We start from the raw sequence: 20,165 nt of genomic DNA on the forward strand, positions 1-20,165 counted from the left end.
TATAATGTAATAATTAAATAAGAGATATTGGACACCCACAAACATTACATCCCATGAAGGCCTCTGCAGATGGTGGGAAATCCAGAAGGAATTCCCTGTAGGCCTCCATTCTTCTTTGAAGCTACGCTACATGCAGCTGCCACAAGAGGCTAAAAAAAAGCAGGCCTGTAGCAGCTTTGTTCACATAATATCACCACCAAAAACAACTAATTGCGTACCCTTCGCAGAAACTAAATGTACAACTACACGTTTGCCTGTAGGCAAACTACAATTAAGCTTAAGTCCATGCATTAACATACATAGCTAAACATAATTTGTCTTTGCTGTTTTGGATAATTACAGAACCTTAGGCATTCACCCAAATTCCTTCCCACGAGCTCCATTTCAAATATGTTGTCGTGTCAATAAGACTCACAAAGCTTAAAAATCAATGTTTAACTCGTCACTGGAAAGCTATAATGTTGTTGTCCCCCATGACTTCAAAATACCATGGAGCTTAACTGGACCAATTTACCAAACATATGACTAAAACACCATGGCGCAACAAATCCAGTCCGTCCCCGAGTCATGTCACAACGTCATATGCATGGATTTATTCCATTGTTAGTGGTATTTTATTGAAACGCTCAATGACATCTGCTTTTGGTTACTTTCTAATCTTCATGTTTACTCTTTTTCACTCAAAGACATAAATGCAACTCGTTGAAGTTTGTATCCAAAGTCACCAAATACATTCCTGAGTGAGAACAATACTACAGCTCAAGAACCAATGTTATTCTAGTAATATACAGTATGTATTGATGAGGCAGTGGTTTACACAGCTATATCGAACAGAAGAGTTTTAAAATGAGGTAAAATACCTCGTGGTGAAAGAACAGCACAGCGCAGGCACAGAATATGCTGGGAGAAATAGCTGATCGTAGAGCCAGAAGAAGCAACTGGACGAGGAAAAGAGATATTCTCTGCCTGGGTCTGGGGTTATAGCATAATGCCCACAATCTGGTCATCAAGTAAGAAAACAAAAATGTTACAATTGCAGCACAGTGAAGGGCAAGCAACTTCTTTACTTCCTCTCTAACATTCCCTGATTTCAACAGCCATGACTTTCCCTAGTGTAATTAACCCTTCAGTGGTTGTTATTTAGAGCAGTCACACACAAAATGAGACCTTCCTGCTGTCCTCCTGGGTGCACCCAGCCAGCAGTGTGCTCAATAAGGGGTCAGATAGGGGTCAATCACAGACAGAAATATCCTCTTGTTTGCTCGCTGGCATGCTCCATCTCATGTTGTTGTTCTGGGAGTCGGGCGAAGGCTCTGCTTTTTATGTCTCATATCATACTGGATACTTAAAAACAAGTGATAGTTGGTATTTAATGCTGCAAAATGTTGTTAAGCTCATATCTGACAGTGCAGAAGGAAAGGATGGATGGAATATAAAAGAGTTTTTAAAAGGCAATTATTCTAAGAAAAGAGACTTAGGAAATACAATCACGGCAATTCTGCTGACTCGAGGGAAAAGCATCTAACTTGATGACAATGTCTTCACATTGCATTAGATGTATGTGCTATAAATTCAAATTCTATTAGCAGAAACCTGGTTTTTGTGTCTGGCTCAGGCACAGGTCGTTGTGACGATCCCAGCGGAAAATCAGAGGTTAGAAAATCCAGATGTGTGGAAAAAGTCATTAATCCATATTACCTTTATTGAACTGCCTTAAAGAACAGCAACACATAACTTTTTTATGTGGGTTTGAAGTGAAAACATTTTCACAAGATATTTAGAAAGCTCTGCAATAAAAACATAGAAACATGGTTAGATTAGATAGTCACAATTCAGCATGCAGATGCCTCCTGAAAAATGAAACTCCTACAATACACTTAAATCAACACAGTCAGGGTATAATCAAAATATTCACTAAGGGCCACATTGATCATTACACAAATTAACTTAATTATAGCGGAATTGTGGTAAAATTCTTATTTTAAGAGTTTAATATAATGCTATATTCTGAGTTGAACTTTGACACAAAGTGGGTTCCTAAGGCTTGCTTAAGCCCTCTCCCCTTTTTATCGTCTGTCAGATATGCTCCCTCTATTCATCTACTGTCATCTCCATGTAACCAATTTACGTTCTGACTCAACTATGGGAAACAGCGAGGTTACCCTGATTGCAGACATTTCCTTCCTCCACCATTCACAGCAATGCTTGGAATGGCAGCAGTATTTACTCAGGCCCACAGCGGTAAACTGCAGATCCCACACCCACATGGCATGTGCATCATGGCTCCAAAGGCCAAAGGGTTCCTGGGAGAGAAGTTCTTCTTATTTAAAACAGAAAAAAATCCCCCACTGTTTTCTTTATCCAGTAACATGATGCAATTCAGTAATCTGATCAAGGTGGTTGGCATTTCACAAGCCTTTGCTGTGGTTGAATCCACTGGGACCTCTGTCTAGACCCGAGACTAGATTTATTTTGCACAACTGAACGAGAGTGCATTGCCTCCCTAAGTAGCCTCCTCTGGTTTGGGGATCCCTGAAACTCCCCAAATTGTGGTATGTTTGGATCCTAAATCGCTTTTCATGCTGACTTCTAGTGATTCAAGTTGTTTTTAAAAAATCCCCTGTGAGTACCATTCCTTCTAGCTGGAGGTTGTGCTAACCCCTGTAACACTGACAGGAAAAAACAAATAAAATAAAACATGACAATAAATAAATAAATGAATAATATATCGTCATATATAAATCCTTGTGTGCATGCAAGTCAACAAACTACTTGCTACGCAATTGGACTTTTGCGCGCCAATAAGATGGTCTCACCAGCAGGGGCATCATGAGCCGATGCCTTTTATTTGAGAAATAGAGTAATCACACGCCCATAATAGTTGGGCCAACGCCCATGATAGTAATTGTACCAACAGGCACTTTGATAAATACACTCCTAAATATAAAACTCGGCACCACAAAATGTCAAAATCTTCATTGTGGGATTTTGGAAAGAAACTAAGATATGATTATTATACTATAGATTTATTTACAACTCTACAAATTAAGGTCAAAATCCATTCATTCCAAATAGGGATTGTAGATGGTTGTCAGCCGTTTTGATGGCTCTCATCCACATGTCAGCAGAGATGGCTGGGACTGATTGAATAGTGAAACGGTGTCTAGCACTGCCATCTAGTGAAATAAAAGGAGACAATAATGAATGCCTTTATCTACTTTCCATGTAAATCTATAGATATCTTTCCATTTCATATAGTGACATGAAAATGAATGAGCCGGCAGGCATCATCAGCTACAAGATTTTAAATGCGACAAGATTTGACTTTAAGGATCTGATTGTCTCAAGTAATTATTCACAAAAACAAACCTCGAACCTGAAATGCGCTCTCCAAAAGGAAGGGCAAAAAATAATAGCCATGAATTAATCACATACACAGAGGACAGTCATCTTTTCATGAGAAAGCTTCTCAGATGGCTCCTTCGAATCTCTGAGGTTAAAATTACAGCTGAACGGTTGCTGTAGAACCACACGGTGATAATTTAAAAATCTTTTCAGTCTGTATTCCCTCCATCAGCTTTTTCCAAATATAGATCTAATTATGAAGCGACAAAAGTGTGATAATATTAGTCAGTGATTCTCTCTCTCAGAGGGGAAAAGTTGGAGTGAATCCTCCATGATTCTGCAGGATATTATCTGTTCTGAAAAGCCCAGATATATTAAAGTAATGGTAACTGAGTGTTAGTGATCAGGATAAGTGTATTTTAATTTATATTCACATTTATTTAACTACATTAAAAATGTTATCTTTATGAAGTGTAACGAGCAGGACTAAATGGTTTACGATAGTACTTTCTGCATATGAGCGCAGCTCATTTTAAAAGAAGCTCATTGTGAAGAAGGTACACTTAACAAATACAACCAGCTAAAGCTCATTCATCTGCATTACAGAAAACAGTCTAAGCAGTATATGGCTAAAGGTTGCCTGGAGTAAGACAGACTAATGCCACTACGGCGAACGGCCCCAGGAGGTGGATTACATGAATGTGGGAGCAACGGATGAAGAATTGATCTTAAAGCAGCAGGCGATAGAAAGAAACTGAGAGGGTTAAATTGTAGCAGGGATTGGGTTTGATGAAGGAGGTGTCCAGGATGACACATGGTGGCTGAAGGATCTAGATACGCTCGAATTATTAGAAATCTCAGTTTATTAAAGTAGACTGAAATCCATCAGTTCTTTTGTTTTTTGAGGCATCCTGCACACAATGAGGAAAATTGACAGAACATGAAGTCAGTAGCAAAGCACAGCTTGAGTTATCATGAAAAACAAGCACTGTGCTCCATGACTTTTCACTTGAATTAAACATCTGGCAAATACAAACCTTTCTGTTGAACTTTCTTATAACCTTTCAACTATTTGCAGAAAAAACACTTCTGTATTAAAGACTGTCTTAACTCAAGTTGAAATACATAGCAGCTAATTGTGTATTAATAAGACCGCGTGTAGCCACATTTATAGATCACGATGGACTGGGCAGACCTCAAAGGTCAAATTTAGCTCCAGTTTGAAGACGTCTACTTATAAAACAACAAATAGGAAGACTAAAATAGAAAGACAAAGGATAAGGGAACAAAAAGCCTGCTTCTAAAATAATGTCTAAAAATGTCCTCAAAACCTTTTTAACACCTGCTTTAAGCTCAGGAAGAGTTCAAAGCTTTTCCTGTGCCTATTTCTAGCTATAGAAGAATCAGATATTGTGACGACTGTCTTACTGGATGCATTAGCATATTAAGCAGACATACCTGCTGATATGTCAATCTCAGAACACTTCAGCAAAGGTTTAACTGTTTCTGGTGACTTTATTCTGTTTGACGCAGAGCCTCCTGGCTAAGAGACCGTGAGAGTGACCAATAGATTGTGGTTTTTATCAAAATCAAGATTCAAAAGAGACATTTTGCATAGTAAATACAGCATCTTAAACATCATGAGATCATGGTAACATGATATATATATATTGTATGTGTCAAAACTATGTAAGTATTTTTTTAAATATTTTTTAAAAAACATTCTGCTTTCTCATGGTAAGATTAAGTACAAACAATATAAAACATCACTTCACATCGAACACTCACAGCTAACCGTGAACTAATCAGATTTTTGACCAGCATCTCCTTGAGGAGACTGTTTTTAAAAAGACACTACTTCAAAGTAATATCCTGCAGCTGTAGAACCAGGCCATGAAATGGTGATGGTATGGTGTGCCATCGGCTCTGTCTCACTCTTGGTCATCCGTGCAAAGCTTTTGTTACCATGACAACATGTCTCTGCACTCTGCCTCTTGATTGTGTTGAAATTGCACAGGAAGAACAAGGAAACATTTTCAGACACCGAGAAGCAACGATTGAACACAGACAGTCACCACTGTCAGGCCTCTCTCTCTCTCTCTCCCCCTCCCTCCCTCCCTCCCTCACGGGGTTTGCTCTAGCGCTCCAGTTTGCGGCTACATATGGCGCTCAGGATCAGCACTGGACAGCTCCATAGGATATAGGATATGGAGCTGTGCAGTGCTGATCCTGAAGAGCCATCTTTTCCACGGCATTGACTCGGGGAATGTTCTTTATCTTGCCCACTTCGGTTGGTTTTTTTGGTTTGCGCATGTCCATGACAAGACAAGGTGGTGGCTTTTTGGTTTTGCTTTGATTTTGTATCGATTATCTTTGTTCCTGTGTGATGATTGCATTTGAATGGAACTTTTCCCTCGTTATTAGATGTGTTAATTTATTCCCATCACAAACTTTGGTTCATGCTTATGATTTTTCTCATTTACAGTATGGCTTTATCTCTAACAATTTTAAGTTACAACCTTTTCAAAAAGTGATATCAAAACAAGAATATTTTATTGTAATTACTGTGGCGGCTAAAGAGTTAAACAGCATGGTGGTTAATTTTAGCCACTCTATGGAATCCAAAACCAAGGTGAATCAGTCTTATTTTAGACAGTTTAGTCTGTAAAAATGACTTTTTCTACACCAGCTGGTGAAACGAGCCATTTAAACTTATTTTGTTCAGTGTTTATTTCTGATAACAGACTGACATATCAACCAAACACCCCCCAGCTTCTGACTACTGACACCTACAAACAGTAATAGCTGAAAAAAAGGGCCTTGACAGACACTGGTGTGCAGAAAAGCTCATTGACAGTTTATTTTTAGAGAAAACGTTTTAATCTAAAATTACGATTAGTGTTGAAAGACTTATTCCTCTACCGCGAGAGAAATGTCAGTTGTTCTCTTTGATGTCGAATTGTCGCAGCCACGGAATTTACAATTAACTGTTAGGATAGTGTTTTTTTTTCTTGTCTTGTCTTTCTGCATCTTAAACGTTCCTTATAAATAGTATGCACAGTCCCCAAGAATGAAACATTACGGTTCCTTTGAAGTGGAATACAACAGCTTTCTTGAATTTGCGTGCAACGTTTTGGTTTCTGTTTAAGCACATTTTGCAACGGTAATTGTAATAATACGTATTGTTATTATCATTAGTCGTAGTAGCAGTAATAGACTAGCACATGCATTACCTCAGCTATTAGCCATTGTGCTGGGGACCCTGGTCCATTCTGTTTTAGATGTGCCTCTTTTCCAGCACCCCTGATCCAAGTGATCATGTTCATCACCAAGCGTCATAATGATCCAGTTATTTGAATCAGGTCTGTTCAAATAGAGAAATATCTAACTCTGTAAGGGTAGAGGGTCCTTTGAAACAAGAAACTCTGGATTATAGACACGATAATCAAAAATCATTAATTTAATAAATCTTACGTACAGACTGTACCTCTCTGCAATTTAACAAGATCACAGCGTGACATCTTCCATTGACTCTGGGATTAAGCTGTGTGAAGTAGAGACATGATTTCAGGTTTAATGAAAAAAATTGGTTCAGACAGTTCTGGGCCCTTCTCTCTTTCTCATTTGTCTTCCTACCATTTATTTCTCACCTTCCTCCTCAGAATCTTCCAACTCACTGCTACGCAGAAGCTATGATTGGTTTTGTTTACGTCCTGATTAGATTTCTTGTGATGGTTCTACTTGTTGCAGAATCATGTTGATTATTTCAACATTCTGTATGAATAATATTGATATCTGAGATTGTGTTCCTTTAGTAAATTAGGAATAAATTGAAAAATTACACTGTGCATCAAAAGGTGACACATTTCTTCAGGGCTGAGCAATCAAATGTGTACATGAATATATTTCAATAATTTGTGTGCAGGGGCTGCTGCGCCTGCATGACAACTTCCTGACTTGCAGGTAAAAAATGTTTTAGCGTTATTCATTCTATCACAGGTAGTATGTAGGAAGATAAGGGTTGTAATGTTGCTCAGTCGAGGAACGAGCCTGATCAAATTTACAGACACTGGGGGATTTTTGCATTTTAGCATAATGAAGATTAAACAGCCCTGAAAAAAACAGCATCAAAATGGAAAAATATAAATATTCGGTGGTGTTTTTTGCCAAAAGGTATGCTCACACATAATGAAAATTACATTTTCTAAAACATTGATGACAGGAGATCAGACAATAATGAACTTATCATTATATCATATCACTTACATAAAAAAAATAAAATTAATGATTTACTCAAATTAAAATGCATGACTTGAGGACATCTCCCTCTCTCTCTCTCCATCTCTCTCTATATCTCCCTCTCTCCCTCCCTCCCTTACTCACGGGGTTTGCTCTAGTTCTCCAGTTTGTCTTGCCCCCCCACTCTCTCTTTGTCTGATCGCCACTGGAGTCGAGTGAATCAGTCTCAAAGGAGTCTTCCTTCCAGTGCAGCCAGGTGCGCACCACTAAAGTGATGCGGCCTTTCACCAAGTCTTTACTACAGTAGGATTCCTTTTGAGTCTACAAATTTCACAAAAAATAACATTTTGTAAGGATAGAAAGGCACAGAGGCTCGTTGTGCGTCAACACATGGGAGTTGGAATCGGTCTCATCCCAATTACGCATGGATTTGTCTCGTTGGCGCGGAAGAAGCGTCCGGATTTATGAGATAATTTCGGAGCATAAAGGTCGGGGGGGAAAGTGAGCAACAATGCGGGGTACCGAGCTGCTGCTCGGCTACTTTCTGGTGAAAGTTATGGCGTGCGACGCGGAGGACGAGCCGGATCAAACAGCTGAAGACTTCATGATGCTGACCGGGTTTAACTCCTCAAAAGAAAGGGAGATCGAAGTTACCGACAGTCCACACATGGAGGACAAGTGCCGAGGCTACTACGACGTGATGGGTCAGTGGGACCCGCCGTTCATATGCAGGACGGGCAGCTACCTGTACTGCTGCGGCACCTGTGGCTTCAGGTTCTGTTGCGCGTTCACAAGCTCTCGGCTGGACCAGACCACCTGTAAGAACTACGACACCCCGCCGTGGATGATGACTGGGAGGCCGCCGCCCAAAGTGGACGTGTCGTTGGACACCGCCAGGGATAAAACCAATCTCATAGTGTATGTAATATGCGGGGTCGTTGCCATAATGGCCCTGATAGGAATTTTCACTAAGCTTGGTTTGGAAAAGACGCACCGCCCACAACGGGAAAATATGTCAAGGTAGGTTATTTGATCAAATAAATGAGAAATGTCCCTTTTTTTATGTCCTGTCACCTCAGTAATGCCCTCTGCAACACAAGCCAGATGACCTCCTGTCTGTTTTATCTGTCAAATCATGTTTAAATGAGCCAAGAGATGTTTTAAGTTACCTGTGTTAGCAAAATAAATTACGTTTTATCACAGTCACCAACAAGTTCTTCATAAAAAGCTGTGCAACAATTTAAAAAAGAAGTTACGTTGAAAACATTGCAGGCTTAAATGTTAACAGTAATATGTCTCATGTCCTCCCTCACTACGTCCATGCATCGTCTCCTGGGTCGACCTCTAGCCCTGTTCCCTGGCAGTTCCATCCTCAGCATCCTTCTACCGATATAGTCCCTGTCTCTCCTCTGGACATCAAAGTCTGTCCTCTCTGACCTTGTCTCCAAAACGTCTAACCTTCACTGTCCCTCTTATTGTCTCATTTCTGATCGAACCTGGTCACTCCCAAGGAGAACCTCAGCATCTTCATCACCGCCACTTATAGCTCCGCCTTCTGCCCTTTCCTCAGAGCCACTGTCTCTAAGCCGTTTATCATGGCTGGCCTCACCACTGTCTTGTAGAAACTTTCCCTTCATCCTCACTGACACTCTCCTATCACAGATTACACCTGATACTTTCCTCCACCCGTTCCAGCCTGCCTGCACACGATTCTTCACCTCCTTTCCACATTCTCCATCACTCTGCACTGTTGACCCGAGGTACCTGAAGATTATCTTTCCCTAATGTGGGTCATTTCTTTAAAGCTCGACGTGACAAATTAAAGCCAAAGTCAAATTCGTTTTGGACAGGCTGTGATAGTTAGAGGGTAGAGAGAAATGCTTTACTTTTACTTTGTCGTTTACTGCAGCGGGACTCTGGCGTGCACTGCTGTACTTGAGTTTGTTATTTACTGACAGACGTCCTCTCTGACATTGTTCTTCATCTTTCCAGAGCTCTTGCACATGTCATCCGACATCCTGCCTCAGAGCATATGGACGACATTGGACTTGGCCAGCACTATGAGAACATACAAACCAACGTGGTAGCTCAAAGTCTCCGTAAGTCATAAGTCACGTATTACACAGACAGACAGACAGACAGATAAATCTTATTCCTGTGGAACAGGAAGCGGAGGCAGAGAAAATGTTCATGTGGGCTGGTGAAGTAATTAGTCATGCCCCAGCCATTTCTTAACATTCACACCAATTACCCCTGAAAACCTCCTGCTCCGCTGCTCAGCCAGAACTTTCTACATGGAAGAGACTTACACATCACATCACACTATCATCGCTTCGTCATCAACAGCAACACCTACGCACTCCCACGGAGACAGAAGTTTTAAGAGTTAATTGTATGCCTGCTTACTGCCTTGACAGCTCCAGTCAATAAAAGGTCCCTCTGCCTTCTTCAGTCTCTCTCTCTCTCTCTCTGCAAGCTGGATAATTAAGGCAAATGGCATCTCATATTTAAAAAAAGGTTTTACTGACACAGTTAAGTAGAATTTTCATGGTTGTATTGTTCAGTTTTAAATATCTGTTCTAGTTGAATAACTGATGTTCAAAAAGGAAACGACAATAAGAGATGAATTGATGTTTCTTACTCTAGATAGCACTCAAGATGTTTTCCTTTCGGTAAATGTAGTGATTGTGATGTTAAATGGAAGTTTACATGATCTCAGAGTGCTGCGGGTGATTTCATTGATCCTTCAGGAGCGTTTTCTAATCAGACAAAACACCTGGTGTAACCTGCCATTGAAACCAAAACCGGCCTGCTATTGACAGACATGTCAGACAACTTCCCACTTCCATGTTATTTACTATAAATATTGCTGAAGTGAGCAATAAAAATAAACTTCAAGTACGATTCCAGATTCCAAGATTTTATTTTAAAAACTCTGTCAGTTTTGTTTTAGGTGAGATCAACTTTTTACTCCCTAAAATGTGCTCAGGTGAGCTCTGACATGGTGGTAATTAATATTCTAAAATATCTAATATATAACATGACTGCTAATGGCACATCGGGAACCTGTGATTCAAAATCTTTCCAATGGTTGTATTGAAATGCAGAGGCGCAGGTTGTATTACATGAAAATGCAAAGGTCTTGTCAAAATAGGGTCCAAAAATTGAATTTATAATCTAAACCAACGAGATTGTTTCTTTGAGTCAGAAAATATATGGAGAGAAATTTGTGTCAAAAAGATTTGCAACCGCAAAATAGATTTGCAATTTAAAAAAAAGATTGAATCAAGCGTGCAATCGACTAGATTAAGGCTATTTACTGTGGCGACTCCTGGCGGGACAAGTCAAAAGAGGAAGAAGAAGAAGAGATGAAAACAGCAGACAGATGATAGCTGTTTTCTTGACAGTAATTCGTGTAAAACTACAAGGGGTGTAGTTATATTTTTTGCCCCAGGGAGTCGTTCTTTTTGTGTCCACTCCAGCCGCGTTTTCCAGTGTTTGGTGTGACTCTGCCCCAGCTGGAACAGTCACTGCATATAATAGATAGTGGTGCAAGGCAGAGATCGAAAAGCAACAGATGAGGGAAAGATAACGAGAATATTTCAGACTGGCTGTGAGATCTCATTCGTCTCAAGACACAAGTTAAACAGATTGGGTGGCGTAAGTGATAGTGGCTGCTTTGGCTCATGCTCATGTCCTGTTGGCCATGTGAGGACATGGGGCAATTATGAAGTGTGGCCTTGTTTTAGTGCAGGCAGTCAGCCAGAGTGAACAAAGTCTCTGCTCACTGCCAACACTCCACCGGGCCATGACAGTTCATTTCCGAAGAGCGAGATAGAAATGTGGCGTATGTCAGCAGCATTAGCTCTGACAGCAGCAGTGAAATTTAGTCTATCTAGTGTGGGTCTATTTTCCACCTGAATGTCATATACTGTAATCTAAAATGTGAACCCAATCATTCAGCTTTTAAGTAGGTAATTACAGACTGACAGGACATGAGAGGGGATGGTGTTGGGAAGGACGATGCAAAGGACAGGGTGAAGTGGAGACAGTGGATCTGCTGTGGCGACCCATGAGGCAGCTCACAAATAATTGCATGGACAAACTTTGGGTCAACTATTGACTTGAGTGTCTTTTGTGTTTGTCGTTTGTGTTTGTTCTGTTATCATAGTTGCTACTTTTTTTGTCAGCTGCCAGCAGAAAGTAGGACACTTCTGGAGACTTGTAAGGTTAAATACTTCACGGGAAATAAGCAAGTTAACACTCCAGACACACACACGTCTCCCTGGAACTCATCAGAGAGTATTTTGGGAGCTGTATGCTCTGAAATAAATGGTCTTATTTACAGACAGCCTACTTTCAAGTTAGCATCAAAAATATGCTATTATCTCTGAGTTGATATCTTTGCCATTTTTGGCAGACTCCTCAAACTTGCAACATCAAACGCTCTATTTATATTGCATAAATGTGTCCATCTTAAGTATGAGATAAATATACTTGTGGAAAGACTTTTATCTATTTATTTATATCTTTGAAATAATCTAGACCAGTGGTTCTCAAAAGTTTTACACCAAGTACCACCTGAGAAAATACTTGGCTATCCAAGTACCACCTAATGGCCAACATTAAAGTAAAGTAGCGTAGTAGGCCAAAGATTTCATGAAAAACAAGTTGAAAGTTTATTTAATATTTAATATCATACACAGATAGAACATTGTGTTTAAAATTGGAAAATAATAAGGCGTATTTAAATAATAAATCAATTAAAAATGTACTGCATATGAAAATTAAATAAACATTGTAAAACAAAAAATAGTTATTTGAAAATGTACTTAAAATGTAAATAAAAATGTGCTGTGCTGATGCAGCTTGTGCTCATGCAGCCTGGCATCACTTCTGTCAGCTACAATTATGAAAAAAACATTTAGAAAAATAGGGGGAAACATACATTATATATGTATAAGATTGTCATAAACACAAACTTTCCAAAGTACATATTTTATTTGTTAATTCTAAAATGTTTAATAACCAATAACTGACTTAAATACGTGAAATCTTGTCTTTTCTAACAACTCAAGCTTTAAATACTTACAGTAAAACCGGATAATACAGGATGTTTGTTTCTAAGAACAGATTGCTGCCACCTTGAAAAACCTCACCTTCTGATCTTACTCTTTACCCCACCCCCCTCTTTGAGATGCGTGGAAGTCAAAGCTGTTTTCTTAATTGTTTCATGAGACAGCATCGACAATTTGAGACTAACCAAATTAATTAGCACAGTAATACATTTCTTGCTGACCAACGGGGAATAAGAGCCTAATTAACCTATTTTCTGTATTAATGATCTGTTTTTATCGGACACGATCCAGACCAAAGTCTAGTGGGATTGATGCCTTTTTTTTTTAAAGTTTAGAAACTTTAACCACTGAAAATGGTAGTGATGAGTGGATGGACATTCTTTGCATATTTATTTCCAAAGTTGTTGGTGTTGGATATACAGAGGATTATTTTCTTTCCAATTCCTTTGAGCCAAACACAACACTCACAGTAATCTTCAAACTGTTGCCTATGAATTGGTACACACTAATCCCCTCCAAATCTAAATGAGGAGAGGACACTGAACATCTGTTTGTTCTGTCATGCCAGTAGGCAGGGGGCCAGTCTATTTGTTGTGCACCCTTTAATTTACCAGCTGTCTACTGTAGGATTAGTGCAGTTTTACAAAGAGCAATCATGACTCTCCAGCTGGGTCCATAAAAAAACCTACTTAAGGGAAAAAAGATGCCACCAAGTTAGAGCGACAGTTACGCATATCGTGGGAATTTAACATCATGCAACAGAGACTTAGAGGAAACCAACGAAGTTTAGTAAAAACACGCAAATAAAATAATGTTAGGATTTTTCTCAGATGCCTTGGTTAATTACAGATATTACCTTAGTGGTTTAAGGTCATTTGTTTGTACAAATACTAGAAAGAGCGTCTTGTTTATTGTATTAAAGGTGTGTTTCCCCTCCTTTAGATAGCAACCAGATGAACAACATGGCTCAAACATCGATGCTGATAGCCCAGCCGTACCCAGTTATGGGACAAATCACCAGCCCCTATGATCAACAGACGCTAATCGAAGATCTCAACAAATACGCCACGCTCAAGGCTGTGGGTAAGAACATGTTTACGATGAGACAGGAGGACAGAGGAGCAGGTTGTATTTGTAATTTTGCTCATTACATCCACTATTATTAAATGAACCATACTCTCCTTGTGTTAATGAGCATCAAGGTTTATCTGAGTGAACATTAAGCAACAGAATACGTAACCTGAATAATAATTAAGCAAATGCTTATCAGTTAATGGGGCAGAAAAGTCATAACATGTTACATGGAATAAGTGTTTCCTATACATTCATTTATTTGCAGATGGTCACACCAGGATAATCATTTCAAACCAAATATACATACCAAATATTAATTGTTGGTTTATGGAGCTGTGCCTGTCTCTCTCTCTCTCTCTCTCTCTCTCAGACACACACACACACACACACACACACACACACACACACACACACACACACACACACACACAGACTTAACTTTGGTGGACCACCCAGGCATATGAGTGGAGTGCACAGTATATTTGCCATCCCAATTTAGCAAATCTATATTTATTTTTTAACCATCTGAGAGGACGTTGCCATCTGCGATCAATTAACGAGTGGACAAGGTCCCATCCCTCCACCCCTCTCATCTAGTGATGATGACACACGCTCTGCAGATAGATGAAGAGAGAGAGAGAGAGAGAGAGAGAGAGAGAGAGAGAAAGAAATATCACTACGCTCAAACAAATGTCCTGTGTTGTAAATTAAATGTAAATGACAAATACTTCATGACAGTATGATCAAACAGTCACTGTTATATTTAGACAGTAGATAGAGTAGAGGCTGATACGGCGATGGTACGCTCAACTGGAAAAAACAACAATGTAAATGCTAAATTTACTAGATGACACATTTGATTTTGAATTTGCTGTAACTGTATTAAGTTCATTAAGGAGCTCTCACCTCAGGAACTCTCAAAATAGAGCAGCGTTTGAGGGTTTCTGGGGTTGTTGTAATACTTGGCTATAAACAGGCTTCTATTGCATCCATTTCAGATACTGCAATAATCCTGTTTACGCAACACATCCTAGATGTGTACTGTACTTCAAATTCCTTCCCTAATTAGGAACCTTGTTGGTTTGAGCTGCCATCAAATCTCAGGTTTATAAAAATCTGACTCACTTATAGTCCATCAATGCCAGCAGATGAGAAATGAGAGTTTATATGTAAAAACAAGTGTGTTGTTCTTCCAATTATGTTGTTTATATATATATTTTTTTTTTAGCAGCGAAAGCTAATGACAGCTTCTACAGCATCCAACAGCAAGCAATGGAGATGACCACCAAAGGCAGCCTTCCCATGGAAGCCGTAGATATGGAGCCAGAGCCGTGCAATCCTTATAGCCCACCCAGACAGCTGACTCGACACAAGTACAAAAGCCGCAGGAACCACAGCTCCCAGTCACTGTTGTATGGCTCCAACATTGCTGCCAGTCCCGGTCTGCTAAGATCCTGGGACCCAAAGGACATGCTGGGACTCCATCAGAGCTGTGGCCCAAAGAAACTCTGTATCATAGAGAAAGAGGTTCACACAACTCGCTATATGCCTCCACAACCTTACTTTGTCACCAACAGCAAGACAGAAGTGACTGTATGAGGGGATCTGTGAAATATCAGGCTTAAAGTCTGTATTCAAGAATACATCTACTGCCTGTAGCTGACTAAAAAAATCACAGCTTGAGCAGCCTGTGATTTCAGATGAAATGCTTTACCAGACAATGCATAGATAGCTTGAGAATGAACAGCCTGGTGCTATTTCAGGATCCCAGGATGGTAAATTCGGCAAAATTGTGCATTAGATATATTGTTTATTTGGAACTAAACAGCCAGTAGTTCCCAATACAGCACACAAGTGAATCAGAAACTTAAACGAGTATAACTGACACTCTGAAAGCTCACAATGGACCGGTTTCATGCCAGGTAATTTTTATTATTATGTCCCTAACAGAAGTCATGTTCAGTGAAGGTTTAGAGGACCAATACTTAAATTCTCAGCTTTATTACAAAAACATTCCAAATCTCATGCTTTGGGCTATTTAAAGCAGAGGACAGGGCTGCACCCACAGCGAATGCACAAGTGAGAAAAGGGAACTGTTAAAGACGTACTCGTATCATATATCCAAATCTTAGCTGTTCCAACCCAGTTGAATGCACAATCTGCTGAAATCTGTATATCAACTGCATCCGTGTTGCACATTTGATGAAATCTGTTATTCACGCTGTACTCACTTATTCAGAGGAGATATTTATTCACAAACAATATAGTGACTACCATTGAATGTTCGTATTCTGTGAGTGCAAACTGTTTTAAAAAGTTTTAAGATAAATGACACCTTATTTACACAAACACATCTACTATAAAACCTTATGTGCTGAATAATAATATATATAAATGTGAGAACACTGCCCCATGATAGAAAAATTTATTACAATATTATTATCTGATTACCCAAGTGCTCTAATACATTTTTTGTGTACAGAACAGAGCTACTTTGTTTCAAGGTGTCCTTTATTAAGATATTTTCATCACCTCTATTTTGGACAATGTACACTTTATTTCCATAAGGTTTTGTACTGTAAATCCATTTGTTGCCAGTGTGCAAGCAAATACTTCAATCTCTTCTATTTCTTAAATTGTTTTGTTGTATTGATAATTGATTAATTTTAAATTGTTTTGATGCAGTCAAGAAAAGTTCAAGGTTCATGAAATATTTTCTGGATGTGAAAACTTACGGCTGCTTTCTATGGTGATCCAAGGTTTCTGTAAATGAATGATGTCAGCTAATTTTTCTGTATTAAAATTAGTGGACTTTCTTCCCCTGTCAGTTGAATGTGAAATAATTCCAGTAAGCAAAAGCGTCTAGCATTTTGTAAAAGGGTTGTTCACCTGAGTTACCGCTGTCTTTGCAGCTCAGTAGAAAGCATTGAAAGGTCGATGGTCAAGTGTGTATGCAGTAAAAAAGAGAGACTATAATCACAATAATAGAAAACAAATGCTGTCTGTAGCATTTTTTGGTGCTGAATGTAACAGCTGTTGTTGTTTTCTTTGGCTAATTCTGATTCTAGCTGTTGTTATCACCAGTACACACCACACCAGATGGTATCATTACAGCTCGGAAGTGCATGCAAGCACCAAAAGCACTCATTCAGCTGAATATGCTATTTAAAGTTTATTGCACTTCCTGTTTTATTGTACTCCAGCTATAATAAGTGGTGTCATTATATTGGCTATATTAAAATTATTTTTTATAACTCTTTTGTCTTCAGAATTTTCTAACGGCATTATATGGTCGAGATGCTGCTTTTAACTCCGGTTGAATCATCTCACAGCTAAAGTACCTGTGCCAAGGAAGGTTCTGTTTTCACCCATATGTGTTTGCTGACTGGTTGCTCAACAGGATTATGCAAGAACTGTATAATTATTTTAACAACTATTGGGAGGCTGCATCTAGTGACATAATAAACTCAATTAAATTTTGGTGGGGATCCAGACTAATGGGTGGATATTTCGGGGGGTTGATATATATTATCTATAATAATCTGGATCAGATAGATGTTAATGTTAATATTTTTTCTTTGGAGGGTAGCCTACTGTGTAAATAGTTGTAGTTCTATCAGATCTTTGGTTTGAACAAGCCTCTGAGAACACAACAAAAAAAGAGATTGGGGGGGGGGTCAGGAGACATTCTTGTTAATTAGAAAATTATGTTTCCTACCACCCGAATGGTTCCCTCTGGAAATTAAATTGGTACAATAACCTAAATCAGTCAGACATATGAGTCATAGCCAAGTCCTGATGTGTGAGGAGTCTTGATACTATTTTATATTCTCAAAGTGTGAATTTTATTTTTTATTTTTACAAAAATGCAACCGGTTTAGATTCACCCAGTTTTTAGGTCCAGGCCAAACATTTGGGGTCATTAAGGTAATTATGCTAGACTGAGCTGACTCTCACTTAACAGCCATGCTCAGGGTGGTTTTTAACAATAAAATAAATAAATAATAATCCAATTATGAGGGGAATGAGCTGCTCGGTGGAGGTCTGCGCTCTCTGAGTACTTTTTTTAGATAATATTTTAATTTGGATTGAGTTCAGGTTGAGTTCCGGTTCCTTGGAATCAGATATTATTTGTCGCTTTGCTCTGCTGCTAGAATAGAATAGAATAGAAAGCCTTTATTGCCATGGCATAGTAGCTACACAATGAGACTTAAAGACAAGGACTAAGGACAGATCTTTTCATGCACTCTGCCTCTTGAGCAACAACATGAGGCAATCGGTCACTCTGTTGTGACTGTGTGTTCTTTTAACAGAGGACATATGAAAATCCACAGCAGACATCACTGGCCACATTTTCCACCATACTGCAGTCAAGCTACATGGATAATAGTGGATCAATTCCTGCCATATAGCTAGATACCAGCAGGGCCAGACTGGGCTGTAAATGCATCATATTAATCCATTCCCCACACTAAGACAGGGTAGCATAGCCCAGATCATTGTGCACTACAAAAGCAAGTGAAACAGATTGGTGCAAAATCTGAGCATTTCTGAAAGGAGGCACACAGAGATTAGGGATTTGGAGCTCATCAGACAGATGCCTCCAAAACCACCAAATACTCGTGTCTATTTGAAGCCTGAAGAAAGGTCATGTAATTCTGGGACAGGCTGATTTTTCTGGGTTGAAAATCTAATACTGTCCTGAACATCATGTTATCATCGCTCCAGTATGGCTTTGAATCCCATCATGCAATTGGTATAGCAAGCCTGCATGAGTTAGAGGCGCTTTGTTGGAAATTGTACACATAGTACATTATTGCAATTTGATATAAATTACGCTGTAAAATGCTGCATGGGGAGCCTAACTAACAGAATATAATCGCAATTGAAAAAACAAGAGTCTAGTGACAGGCACTGTCGGCAGAACGTTTAGTGTCACCACAGTTAATTAAGAAATGTAATGGAGAGGGTGATATGGTGAGGGGTGAAATCTATTATCAGATTTGGTTTAATAAAAGCGAAATACGTGAAAATACGTACAAAGAAAGCAACAGATTCCTTGATGTAATTTAGGAATTGAATATCTCCTCTATTCCTCTGACAATGTCTTCTTTGTATTCAATGAATGCTGACACACAATCTCGACACAGACATGGCTAATACGTTTCAGCCCCTTTATCTTTTCAAACGTGAAGCATTTCTTATTACTTTCTTTAACATTCATCCTATGCCATCTCAAATGGCATCTCACCTTTGCCAAGATCCACTAATCAACCACAAAGCTGTATTCCCTGCAGATGATCAGAAGCCCTGCACCTTCATTTATATGGCAGCCAAATTATTTTAAATGTAAACTAAAAAGACAAATGAGAAGATGGAACAACTGTCAGCGAGCCTGTTTACACAGCAAAGCCTTTTTTTCTTCTTTTATTCTGAAGAATCATCAAAATGGTATCTTCTTGAAACAAGACTAAAGCTTGTCAGTGGATGTGAATGACGTCGGCACAGAGGAGAACAATCTTCAATAGACCAGCAGTGCTCTCTATTGGCAAGAGAAAATACAGCTGGAATTAATTCTGCTTTGTACTTGGGGATCAGGGAGGTGGAGCTTGGTTGGTTGGTAGGAAGTAGGAACACACAAATATCAATCAGGGTCTCAGAGGGAGCAGTTTGGTCGTTTCACCTGATGCGTGTCACACGTCAATTTAGAAAAACATGTTGGAGTATATGCTGGAGGTGAGGTCTTAGGACCTCTCCTCGCTTTGATGGGACACTGTGATAATATGGCTTATTGATTTAATTGCTAAATACCGGTATTTACTTTTGTTGCTCTAAATATGTGTGCATAATTCAAATGTATAAAAACTTAAAGAACAACATTGCACATAATGCGTTTCTCTTTATATGTAACACACATTTTATATATTCAAGGTAATGGTAAGGATACATATTTTATTCAAAATTACCCTGTTGATTAAACATAATTAATGAATTGATAATATTGCTTGTTTAATTACACTTTAACCACAATGGAAATCAAGCATAGATCCCAGTTTTGTCTGTGACTCTTGATAACATAAAGCTCCATTAAAATCAAAATCATCAAAGAAGTGATTCCTGCAGTTCTGCTGAGTGTTAGGAAAGTAAAAATAGTGAGGTTAATCATGCACAATGGCTGCCTGATAACAGTTTGCATAATTACTGCAGAAGAGCCCAAGCGAGGGTATATTCAACATGGCAGGTAGAAGGTCAGTCAGTGTTATCTGAATTTGGTTGTCCCTTAGAGCACGACCAGTTCACGGTTGTCTTGATACCAAGAAGAAGAGTAAACATAAAGTTAGTCATTACAATCATAGATGTGATTAGGACTGGACCTCTGTTACTGACCTTGTCCTGCACTGTCAAATGATTGAATAGAGCAGAAATTGC

The 20,165-nt window shown here is 39.1% G+C and overlaps 1 protein-coding gene across 1 annotated transcript; it reads left to right on the forward strand.

Moving 5' to 3' along the window:
- Positions 1–8,095: 8,095 nt before the first annotated feature.
- LOC137914059 (protein shisa-9B-like) lies at positions 8,096–15,335 on the forward strand. The gene is made up of 4 exons (XM_068757678.1): positions 8,096–8,604; positions 9,577–9,683; positions 13,605–13,745; positions 14,965–15,335. Exons 1-4 carry the CDS (start codon positions 8,096–8,098, stop codon positions 15,333–15,335), a joined length of 1,128 nt encoding a protein of 375 aa, XP_068613779.1.
- The last annotated feature ends 4,830 nt before the right edge of the window (positions 15,336–20,165 follow it).

The sequence above is a fragment of the Brachionichthys hirsutus genome, unplaced genomic scaffold, assembly GCF_040956055.1.
Source record: "Brachionichthys hirsutus isolate HB-005 unplaced genomic scaffold, CSIRO-AGI_Bhir_v1 contig_847, whole genome shotgun sequence".
NCBI lineage: Eukaryota > Metazoa > Chordata > Actinopteri > Lophiiformes > Brachionichthyidae > Brachionichthys > Brachionichthys hirsutus.